The sequence below is a fragment of the Lytechinus pictus genome, chromosome 4 (assembly GCF_037042905.1).
Source record: "Lytechinus pictus isolate F3 Inbred chromosome 4, Lp3.0, whole genome shotgun sequence".
NCBI classification, from domain to species: Eukaryota; Metazoa; Echinodermata; class Echinoidea; order Temnopleuroida; family Toxopneustidae; genus Lytechinus; species Lytechinus pictus.
The window spans coordinates 18,960,494-18,972,968 of NC_087248.1; the positions used below are offsets into that span (position 1 = coordinate 18,960,494).

At 35.5% G+C, this 12,475-nt stretch overlaps 1 protein-coding gene across 7 annotated transcripts in view; it reads left to right on the forward strand.

Moving 5' to 3' along the window:
• Positions 1 to 12,475, forward strand: part of LOC129259413 (protein mono-ADP-ribosyltransferase PARP4-like) — a 75,194-nt gene continuing 62,719 nt past the window's right edge. For 4 of the 7 annotated variants that reach the window (XM_064098555.1, XM_064098559.1, XM_064098558.1 and 1 more), the window contains exons 1-9: positions 5 to 376; positions 3,925 to 4,078; positions 5,001 to 5,199; positions 6,617 to 6,689; positions 7,377 to 7,458; positions 9,065 to 9,217; positions 10,192 to 10,353; positions 11,113 to 11,253; positions 11,545 to 11,715. In XM_064098555.1, coding sequence (XP_063954625.1) covers positions 3,947 to 4,078; positions 5,001 to 5,199; positions 6,617 to 6,689; positions 7,377 to 7,458; positions 9,065 to 9,217; positions 10,192 to 10,353; positions 11,113 to 11,253; positions 11,545 to 11,715 — 1,113 coding nt within the window. In that variant the 5' untranslated portion in view covers positions 5 to 376; positions 3,925 to 3,946. Of the gene's footprint in view, positions 377 to 3,924; positions 4,079 to 5,000; positions 5,200 to 6,616; positions 6,690 to 7,376; positions 7,459 to 9,064; positions 9,218 to 10,191; positions 10,354 to 11,112; positions 11,254 to 11,544; positions 11,716 to 12,475 lie in introns of all 7 variants that reach the window. The other 3 variants (XM_064098556.1, XM_064098562.1, XM_064098561.1) reach the window with 2 other exon arrangements.

Here is a 12,475-nt window from a genome sequence, read left to right on the forward strand (position 1 = left end):
ACCCGGCCGGCCGACGTTCAAGCTAGCGCTGCTGGAGGATCGTTGTTGGTTGAGTCTCCTAATTTTGTGTGGATTCCACGTCAACTTTTTTCTTGTTACCGTACAAGGCAGGGTAACAGGGTTACAAGTTACTAGAGAGCTACGGGCAACGTTACAAACGGAAGTAGAACTCCGGACTACAACTTAAAAAATACACAATTTACCAACGCAAACGTTAGGCCTTGGCTTAAGCTGAGCGGCCACCCAACGCAACCCATCCAGTCGTCACCGCTGCAGACCCCGATGGTTATGACATTGTTCCCCCGATGAGAGCGAGCTTGGGTCCCGGGGTAAAAAACAACTGGGAGCTTGGTACTTGACACTAATTACAAGAAAGGTGTGTGAGTTTAACGTGCATTGTTAATGTTTTCACATCATCATATACATATAGATTATTTTCTGACATAGCCCCCCTCTTCACTTTCTTGTCTGCTTGTCTAGACTAAAAAAGTATGAAACTAAAAAAGTCTGTCAAAGACGAGACAGAGTAACAATTCTGAGTAAGACACGTTACTGGTGTCTTACTTAGTCAGAACCACTCATTCTATGAACTAACGTTAGATGATCTGATGATAGATCTAAATTTGATTTATACAAAATGAAAAAAAAGTCAATGAAATGGTAACGTTAGACCTACACTACACTACACTCTACAGGCTGGATTTTGAACTGTCCCAATATTTGTGTCTTGAGATCGCTGTTTACCAATGCATTTCCTTAATTTCTATTTGACACATTTTGTTTGTTTTCTTTACTTTATTTTGACATCCTCCTTGAATCTGATAATCTGAGTTATCTGACTTTAGTCTTAGAGAATCCCTATGTTAATTGCCATAATTTGTAAACTGACCAATTTAACGTTAGATTCACAGACAGTCGAAATGTCCAAATGAAAAATAAAGAAAAAGTTATCATCAGGCTCATAACCTCTCATATGGTCTAAAAAAATACATGTATTCCTTTTGCTTTGAACATTTCTGAGGCTGAAAAGGCAGGTATAATTAATACTGACATTTTTAATGTAAATAACAACACTGCTTAGTATGATGCAGTGTGAATTGTTATTGCTTTTGACTTCTATTTCCTGCATCTGCTGCTATTCTCAAACCTGGGGGGTGTTTCACAAAGATTTATGACTTAAGTACACAATACACCAGACAGTGGCCTGTACTGTTACCAGAAGAAGAAGAAGAAGACTGTGTGTCGCACTTAAATGCCTAGTTGCGTGTGTTATTAAATGCATGACCGCATTGGTCAGATCATGCCAAGATGAAGCGCATGATTACTCCTATTAATCAATGAGATTGCGCATGGCCATGGGCGGAAATCCCAGGGGGGACAGGGGGGACGTGTCCCCCCTACCAAAAATAGTAGGGGGGACACAATATCAAATGTCCCCCCTACTATTTTTGGTCTTTTATGATGGAGAAAAATGCATCATTCACATTCGAAATAATACGTGTATTTTGGACTAAATGACCTTACATTTTGGGCGAAAACCTTTGGTTTTTTTGCTTGTCAAATTTTCCAGAGTAAATAAAATAAGATGAGGGGAAAACTTGGAAAATAAAAAGAATCTTTCATGTCACTATATAAAATTTTCGCTCGCGCTTCGCGCTCGCATTGCCTGTTAGGTGATTTTTCAATATGGAGCTTAAATATCATGTTTGGAAGTCAATATACATTATACATTTTACCTCGGAAATCAAGCTTTCATTATTTTGTATGATTAACAAACGGATTTTTAAAAAAGTGATCTGTAAAAGTTACAGCTTTTATGGTCTGAATATTGACATTTTCTACTCGCACTGAGCGCTCGCAAAATTCGATTTATTCAGTACCTATTATTTTTGTGTATTCCATTTAGTTTGAAAATATCCCTTTTCAAGTCTGATTGTCAAAACGTAGCAGATAGTGCTACTCGAATTTTGATAGGCGATTTATGTATGTCTCAATATTGATTTTCATGACAGTTTATCAAAGATTTTGGCTCGCGATTAGCGCTCGCATTGATGGTTAAAATGTTTTAACTGATGCATTCTATTCCTAATTACAAAAGTGCTTGAAATGTCCAGTTTTCAGGCCATAATATCATCAGAATTCTCGCCCGCATTATGCATTAATAAATAAGATATCAATTTAATGATTAAATTGTCCCTTTTGTTTCATCTTGCGCTTAGTAAGAGGAGGAAGATAGTCATCATTTTCATATGACTTGTCCTAAGGATGTCCCGGTCCTATGTCAAAACTCAAATAATAATGAAAAATATCAGCTCTTTATTAAGTGTGATCCATATCCACCTCACAATTTTTCTACAAAGTGCTTGAAATATATAGCTGAAATTTACTATTTTTTTCAGATCGGAATATCAAATAGTTTAAGCTCGCGCTTCGCGCTCGCTGATATATGTGTAAAATGCCGAGATTGTAGGTCTAAATCTCAAACACTCTCATGTTTATTCAGATATTCAATTTGTTCTCTATTTAAATCATTATCCAGTTTCAGATCACAATATCAAAAATTTTCTGCTCGCGCTTTGTGCTCGCATTATTAATGTAGAAAGATCCCCTATTACTCATCCTTTTCATGATTTACAAAACATGAGTAGAGTGTCCCGTTTTTAGGTCTAAATCTCGAATTTTTCTGCTCAAGCTTCGCTTTCATCAATTGTTTAGTTATATAGCTACCCTGTTCACGATCACAAAAATTGATTAAAATTTTCTATTCTTTTTGAAAAAATGTCAAAAATGTTCAGCTCGCGATTCGCGCTAGCATTGATTGTTGAAATATGTAACGTCTTCATGGCTAAGTGCAAGCAGTCCTTAACAAGTACCCTTTCGATCAATTCAAATTAAACGTATATGAAAATTTTCTGGCTGCATTTTGCACTCGCTTTATTAATGTAAGGACCGGGTGTAAGAAAGACCCCAATTACTCATCCTTTTCATGATTTACAAAACATGAACAGAGTGTCTCGTTCTTAGGTCTAAATCTAAAAACCTTCCGTTCGTGCTTCGCGTTCGCATCAATTGTTTAGTTATATACCTATTATATGTTTAAGTTACAAAAAGTGCTTAAAATTTCCAGTCTTTAGGTAAAAATTTCAAAAAATTTCAGCTCGCGCTTCGCGCTCGCATTATTTGATTGTTGAAATAATTCTATGTAACGTCTTCATGGCTAATTGCAAGCAGTCTTTAACAGGTTCCTTTTCCATCAGTTAACCTCTGCTTGCACTTCGCGGTCGTAAGTAAATATTTAGTTGTGTATACATCTTTTTCAGGATAACCAACATTGCCCAGAATGTTCAAATTTTAGAAAAAAAATACATAAATTTTCAACAAAAAAATTTGCTCGCGCTTCGCGCTCGCATTATATAAATAAGGACAACGATATCATATATTTATGTTGATTTATAAGGATAAAGCTAAAAATTGACCATGAGGACTACTCCTTCAATGAAACAGACAAAAAATACCTTCGAGCTGCCGATCGGGGATTAACATATGACTGAAAATGTTTCGCCCCCCCCCCTCCCTATTGGCGAAGGCTGGATCAGCCCCTGTTGTCCCCCCTACCTTTCGGGACAGATTTCCGCCCATGCGCATGGCATATCATGTACGCATCTGCATTTAAGTGCAACTCTAAAATTCATACTTTAATCTCTGTGTAATGCCCTCCAGGGAGAAACCATGTAGAAAGATGATGGAAAATAGGAAGAATTAAGTGGAGAAGGAGATGGAGGACAAATGAGAAGAGAAGGTAGAAGTAGAAAGAAAAAAAATTGATGTGTTTCTCTTTTTAGTACCGGTAGTATATTTTTGAAAGATTAACATTTCCTTGTTGTTTTATAATTATTGTTCTTATTTTGTGTGTGTGTGCTTTAGGTTTCACCACTGATCATTCAGGATGGGTGTCTTTGAAAAATGTCATATCGTGTTTGATCTTGATGCGATCAAAGTTAGCTACAAGATCCGTCAGGGATTGAAGGCGAAGATTACCAGTCAGAATGGAATGGTGGCATATTCACTCAATAATAAGGTATGGTTCTGACTTCCATTGCATTTATTTTGGTCCTTGGTCATTTCAAGGAAGGAAGTTTGCTGTGAGAAGTTGATGGATAGACAATAGATGTTTCTTTAGAACAAGGCACCTTGTGAAAAGTCAGAGCCTTGTCTTTCCTGCGGGAATCCAGCTTGCGGTTTATTAAAATGCTGGAAAGCAGGTTTAAAAATATGCATAGTGTCTTTATATCGGGTTTCTTGCTAAAAGACATGGCAGAGAGTTTTGGCAAGTTGCCTTAAATGTGTAAGAAAAAAGATTAGGTTAAGATATTTAGTAAAATGCTCAACGTAGTACTTGAATTGGTTCCATTTGCTCCAGAGACAATTGCTCTGCTGGAAAATTTGCACGTTAAGCCAGGCATAAAATCTAACCTCCAAAACCAAATAAACCATAATCATTCTCTTTACATTATTCTGAATAAAAAACTACAATTATAACTCTAACCCTATGCCCTCTGAGATATTAAGACCGGAGTCATTGTCGGATGAGCAATTTTGTCGTGTCACCACTTGAATTTCCCTGAACTGAACTGAGCTCAATTTATTACCAAATAATGTCAAAATACATTGATACAGGGTAAATTGTCATATAGGCCTATACTTCATTGGTAAAAGGACTCCACAGAAATAGCAAGTACTGCTAGTGGGACGTGTAGCCCCTATCCTATAATCATAATTGATAGCATGAAATAACATTCAAATAGTTACTTTGCAAATCATGCTCTTTGGCAAATAACATATCTAGTGTATAAAACAAATGAATAGGTCTAGCACAATAGGGTAAAAGCAAGAATTGCATACAAATGTATTAAAACATATAATATTCGCAAATGATTGAGGAACTCATGATCATGAATATTCTTTTCTTGTTATTCTTGCTTCTTTGTTAATGTTTTTAGACAACTCACATGATCGTTGATGAAAGCAAAAGAAGAGGGTTCTCTCATAAATGTAGCAAAGCACAGAAGCTTAACATTCCCATCGTCAGCGTATCTTACGTGGACGACTGCGTTGCCGCATCTCGACTGCTCAATCCTACTCCATACTTGGTCGTTGACACGCAGGCCCAGTCTAGGTTTGGTCATGGAAAGATATCAGGTAATATCAGATCGTATATTAGTAGTTATTTAATTATTTTTTTTAATGTATTGTGCTTTTCCCCAAATTGGCCCAAAGCGCTTACAACAACAAAAGAACACATCAATTATAGAATGAAATTTGTAATCCTAAAACTCTGGACTGGAACAAAGAAATGTCTTCAGTCCCTTTTTAAATGAAGAGAGAGATGGTGATTGTCTGAGTAAAAGAGGTAACTTATTCCAATATTTGGAAGCAGTTTATTTAATTTTGTATAAAGATGGATGAAGGCCCATGCCGCCCAATTCCTAATTCATATATTGAACTAGTATTGTGCTTAGATAGAGAAGGTAATTTTTCGGTTTATACCTTGACTCAAGGTATAGACCGAAAAATTATTTTGAATAAATGTATAACATTGTTTATTCATCTGGATAGATTGATGATCTTAAGTACAAGGCTCTTATGAAAATTCATTAAAAATAAACACTATGTTTGTTTTTGAATTAATATAAAAATCAATATGTAACATAAATACGTGTGTAGAACAAAGAATCTATTGAAGTGGCAATCTGTTTTTATTGATGCGACTATTCTTTGATTTACAATTATTGTGTAATTGTTATTCTGATATTGAGAGTAATTACAATTTTACTAAACTGATATAATTACCACCATCGATCATAACTATGGACAGCTGGTGAATTCAATGATGCTTCATTCAGATGAGTAAATTGATATATTCAAGGATATTTGGTGATGATGTGTCTTCATTCACACTCCACTAATTTCTTCAATCTGTGTACCCCATTTGTTTACAAGGTAACAGTGTTGATACCCAGTCTAATGTGATAAACAATGTTGTCACTTGCTTGCCATAATTGATTGATAGAAAGGAAAAGTGTCAACATGTAAATGCCTTCAAGATTATAAATGGTGTTGTTGCTGGCTTGCCATAATTGATTGAAAGAAACGGTGTTTAAATGCTTTCTAGATCATTCATAATGTTGTTGCTGGCTTGCCATAAATTATTGATAGAAAGGAAGAGTGTCTACATGTAAAGGCCTTCAAGACGATAAATTATGTTGTTGCTGGCTTGCCATAATTGATAGAAAGGAACGGTGTTTAAATGCTTTCTAGATCATTCATAATGTTGTTGCTGGCTTGCCATAAATTATTGATAGAAAGGAACAGTGTTTTAATTAATGCCTTCTACACTGTAAATAATAAATAATGTTACTTGCTTGCTGTATTTGATTGATGGTAACTTATGTGGGGAACAGTTGTACATGTAGATGATGAGTAAAGTTTTTAGTAGCTTGTCATAGTTGATGATATGAATCATTTTCTGAAGTCTTTAGTTTAGAGGAAAGGGGATGGAGTCATCTCAACCAAACCTCATATAGTGAAACTTTTATCGTTGGCATTGTTATTCCAGGTATTCGCCAAAGGAAAGACAAAGACTCGATCATCAAAAAGAGAGTGCTTCATGTGGATTTACATTCTGTGAGGTATGTTTCCTTACCCATGTTATTTTCATGATGTAAAGTTTTATTTATTAAATTTAAATGATTGCAACTAATTGTTTTTTGAATGGCATATATGTTTTGGTTTTGTTAGATGTTAAATTACATTTCCAACACTTATACTTAATGGCCAAGTTCCACCACACACACAGAAGTTAAGTTGATTCAAGGGCATGTATATGTAATGTGAAAATTGAAACTAAAACTTTCATCCACACTGGGTGAAATTTACAAAGCTATACATTGAAGTTCTGCATAATTGTCTAATTAATGAAGAAGGGCTGTATATGTAAATGAAAAAGCTGATGACATATTTTTACTTCAGTGGCATTGAATTACAAAGGGATTTTAAATGTGATAATATATCCCAAGTATCTTAGTACAGTACTGAGGAGTCATGCCGCAAAATGAATTTTGTCCCGTTGGGTGTTTCTTAAAGCTGTTTGTAAAGTTACGAACGACTTTAGGCACGACTGGAACATGTTCTTAGGTCATAACTCAATTTCATAGGGATATCACAATCACATAGCAAAAGAAAGGATCACCAGTCATGCGTAAAGTCATTCGTATCTTACGAACAGCTTTATGAAACACCCACCTGGGGCAGAATATTTAAATATCAGTTTTAAAAGACCTATTTTTGTGTTTATTCCTATTATCTTTCTTCTGCAGGGTGTATTCATGGAATGACCCGAATGCACCAGACTTTCCGTCTGAAGGACAATATCTTGTTGCCAGAAGTCTTCTGCTAGATGTATTAAAGTTTATATTCTTTCCTCAAAATTCCCATTATTGTAGTTCAACCAACTTTATCGACATCTTTTTCATTTTTCTTTTTCTATATACCGGCACAGTAGTTATTATTATTGTATTATTTCCAATTCTCTTAATAAAGAAATACCCTTTGTTTATAACTTCTGTTTCTGATTTTACTCATGCAAGCACAAATTACTTTTTCCCATAGAATCATCTTGTGGTTACAGATATGTAAGGTTACTGTTATCCCATACATGTATATATAAATTATTATATTCTTTTTTAGATATCACCATATAACAATGATTTCATTACTTTCACATGTCGTTTTGTTATGATTATTGATATTGTATATATTTTGTGTTTTACTTTGTAAAAAATATTTGCAAATTCAGCCTTTGGCTGCAATGAAATTTTCTTAATAAACCATTTCAATTCAATACAATTCAATTTAATTCAATTCAATTCAATTCAATTCAATTCAATTGAATTACATATATCTCAGTGTCCTGTTTTCTGAACTCCAGTCTAACTTTAACCTTGGCCCAAAGTTGCTATTTAACTATGGTAAGCTAAATCAGATGCAAATCTCTATAATGAGATGATCAGTTTATTATCACATTTAGCCAATAAATGATTGAATGTTGTCTTTGAAATGATATCTACAGTATGTGGTAGTCTTCTTCACCATTAAACCATGGGAAGAATTCCAGTAAATAGAAACACAAAAAGCATTACAGAGTTAAACAAAATACTTGACATTTTATCTACCCATAAATTTGATCCCAGCCTTAGACCATAGTTAAACCGGGATTCAGAATGCAAGTCAGGGAATCTAAAGGTCTTTGAGATTTTAAAGATTTAAAATACTGGGAGATTGGTCTGATAGATATTTAAAGCATTACACTTGTGTGTGTGTGTATTGGGCAGGGGTGTGAGAGTTCAGATTTTTATCTGATTTTAGATTTTTTTCGTTTTGATTTTCAGCTTAATTTCAGCTTATTTTTGGCTTTCCTCTGTACAAAAAGTATGGGAGCTCTTTCTATTTCAGACTTTTTCTACAAGTTTCAGCTTTTTTCAGATCTTTTTATTTGTGACCACTCACACCCCTGATTGGAAAGGAGGATGGTTGATGGTGGTGGGGGGGGGGGGGTCATATCCCAACTTAGAGGCAGTTAGAAACTTTTTCTAGGTTTCAAAATCATTGATTCATCTACTATAAATTGCAATCATTTTGACCCGCCAGGAATCACCACAGTTTATGAGTCAAGTGGTCAGTTATGTGTAGGGATTTCTACCATTTTGCAATAAGGGTACCTTTATACTGTAAAGAATTCACAATTTATTCTCAAAAGTTGAGTGAGAATTAGAGAAAAGATATGATGAAACGACACGGGTGCAAGCTTATCACTTACAGATTGATCACCACAAATGTTGAGGGGGTCGAATCAGCCCCACGTCTAGTTTTATTTCGTTTAGTTAGTTGATGCATTTACTTTTGTACTCTTTTGTACTTTATCAGGTAATGTGATATCCTATTTTTCTGTACATCGGAATCCTTTTTTGTCATCTGGAAATAAATTTTTCCTTTGTTTTCTTTTCAGAGTGTGAAGGAGGAGAAGAAAAGTAAACATATTTTCTACCAGTTAGAGTTACATGCTGTAAAGAAGGATAAAGGAGAGAGAATGGATACCCAGGCAGGCAATGAGTTCATGTATCGAGTGTTTTCACACCATGGTAACGTGAATGAACTGAAGGTAATTATACCGTGGGGGGGGGGGGATGTTTCACAAAAGTCAAGTGTGACTTAGAGTTGCACTTAAACTGACAGTTATATTTTGTATGAAAGGCTCACCGCATTGGTCAAATCAAGCTAAGGGGATGCGTGCTACTATGTATGAATCAACATTGTGTGTTACATGTGCGCATCAACTGTAAGCATGGCTTAAGTCACACTGATAAATTCAGATCAATCGCAATTTTGCAAGTGATTTCAACTCCTACATGTATCTCTTTATTTCACATTTGAGATCAATCCCGAAGGTGTAATTGATTTGAATCAATCACAACTCTGTAAGGCAAGGTCTAGGAGGGGGTTTCATAAACATTTGTTGTTAACCAGTTGCCAGATAATTAACAACTATCCTTCCTGTTGATTGGCTGAGGAGCACATGTGTTTGACGGTTGCTATAGTGATTGTCAGAAAATGACAACTTTTCGATGCTGACCATTTTCATGAAACAGTCCCCTGGTATGTTCAAGTGGTTTGCATTTACCACTGTACTTGGAGATTGTTCCATGTGGGTACTTAATTTACTCTTCTTAACCACTTGACTGCTACAGTCTTATTGTGCATTCGTACCCAACTTTGCTATTAAGATGATTGTATGTATGAATGAAAAGAGGAAAGAAAAAGGATGAAAAAGTTTAATCAACCCAACTCCAAATAATATTCAAAGTCCCTTTGGAAGCACATAGAGACATTAGATGATAAAGGTGGTATGCACTTTACAAGACCTTAATTTTGTTATTATTATTATTACTGTTATTATTATTATTACTGTTATTATTATTAGTAGTAGTAGTATTATTATCATTATTATTATCTCTATTATTATCATTATTATTGTTATCATTATTATTATTATTATCATCATCATCATCATTATCATCATTGTTGTTATTATTGTTGTTGTTATCATTATAATGTATTCACTCTTCTATTTGATAGGATGAAGATAGTGGAGTAAGAGAGTGTCGATACTTGAAGACAAGCCAAGCAGCTGTTGATATCTACCGTCAGTTATATGAGCAACGTATCAAGCCGCCATGGAAGATGAAACGGTGTAAGAAGATGATTTCTAGGTGGATTGGATCTCCGACATTTAGAAAGGTTAGTGTCACAGCTGACGTTTGCTTGACTTTCTTACATGATGCAAACAATTAAAGCAATCAGATTTTCTTTATTTCTATAATAATACAAGAGCCAAGTTTTTAGTTGATGTTTCATGGTTTCTAGAGTTATCATGAGAATGAAAACGGGCTGATTGACCCCCAAATTTTGCTTCTGGCAACTATCTACAGTACATTTCATTATGGGTTGTGGATTATGAATAATGTTTTAGTCCATGCAGCATTGTAATGATAATAATAATGACAGTATTTTTACCCAGGGTAACCACTTCAGTTCCGAAAACTGTTCTCCCAGCGGGTCCTGCTATTATTACCCTGGCTAAGCTAGGCTACCTATTCAGGTGCACACAGCTTTTTGAGGAATTACTTCCTGCCGGTACCATTTACCTTACCTGGGTCGAGTGCAGCACACTGGATGAATTCCTTGCTGAAGGAAATTATGCCATGGCTGGGATTTGAACCCATGACCCTCTGTTACAAAGTCCAGAGACTAATCTACTGGGTCATGACGCTCCACATGTAGCACCATGATGCCAAATTGGACATGGATTTTGAGACTTTTCATGAATGTCGAAACATTTCCTGTGCTAATAAGTATATGACAATTTTTATCAAATTGATTTAATTTTGTAAGTTTGCAAACTTGTTGAGGTTTTGGTGGCTACAATCTTTCAACTTCAAAAAGATGATTGTTGTTTGATGTGATTATATTTTATTATTGTTATTTTTTATGATTTAGGATTCCTTTGATGCGGGTTATTTGGCTGGTGAGAAGCTTTCGTCGGATTTAATAGCCCTTGTGGAGCAGATATGGATGGAAGCTGTAGGTCATCTCAATGACATACTCTCATGCCCTATGGATAGGGTGTCACGTGACCAGGTAAACACAAGGTCATCTCAATGACATATTCTCATTCCCATCGACAAGGTTTTGTGTTCCTATATCTGTAAAACCTTCTCAGAAATATTGAATAGGAAATTTAAGAATATTCCTACTTCTGTAAATTTCTTTATTAGTAATTATTCCCATTTCTTGGGTGTCACGGTAGGCAGGTGTGCTATTCTTTAAAAAAATATATATATTATATCATATTATTTGTCGTTTTTATTTTTATTTTCTATTATACAGTATCTTTTAATAATTATTTTTCTTTTTTAATTCAACCTTTAGGTTGAGAAAGGAGAATCCATTCTCCTCCAGATCAAAGAAGGATTGGATGCCAATAGAAGTCAAGCCGTTCTACTCAAGCTGAGTCGTGAATACTATGACAAGATTCCGCATAAGAAGCAGCCTAGTTTGAAGACTAAACAGGATATCACAAGAGAGCAAGGAATCTGTCAGGTTAGTATTCAAGCTTAAACAATAATGATAATAATAAAGCATATCTATAAAGGCCCTATCACATCGTTCCGTGCAAGCCTAGCCGATGGGTTACGGATGATTGCTCGCAACTCACCCACAACAGAGTTTCGAGCGTGTTCAAAACTTTTTTGCGCCCAAATCAGACTTGTGTGTGCTTCCTTAGGCAACTGCATGTGAGATGCACGCGGGATACCTACGGGTAGCATAAATGGTTACCAGCAAGTCACAAGTAAGGCTTGCACGGAAGGATGTGACGGCCTTAAAGTGTTTAAAAGAAGATTTTAAAGGCACATTGTCATCAGTGTTCATGGGGGAAATTGACGCCATCCAGATGCTTAAAGCTGTAACAGCTGTTACCAATCACCCAGAGTTGAACAAGATTTATGATCAGCAGATATTTATGTAATGACACTGGAAATTTCACCCATTGCCTGATGGTAAAGTCATTATCTCACTTTCCATGGGCCAACAGATGCCAGAGTCTAAGCAGGCTCAGCTAGAGAATTTCTTGAGGAAAAATGTACATTGAGTTTGCTTTCCCCAAAGATGTCTCTATTGCAGGTATTTCCATTGCTTTTGACAAAGTCTGGGGTCAGCAAAAAAATAAAACCATTTCCCATGAAAGATGAAGCTCATCCGACTTTAAAGGTATTAGGTAACTCTGTAGAGGTTCTCAAAAATCTTACCTGTGGGGCCCTACTTGCTATCAATGCATGCAATAATGTTTAAATGGAAACTC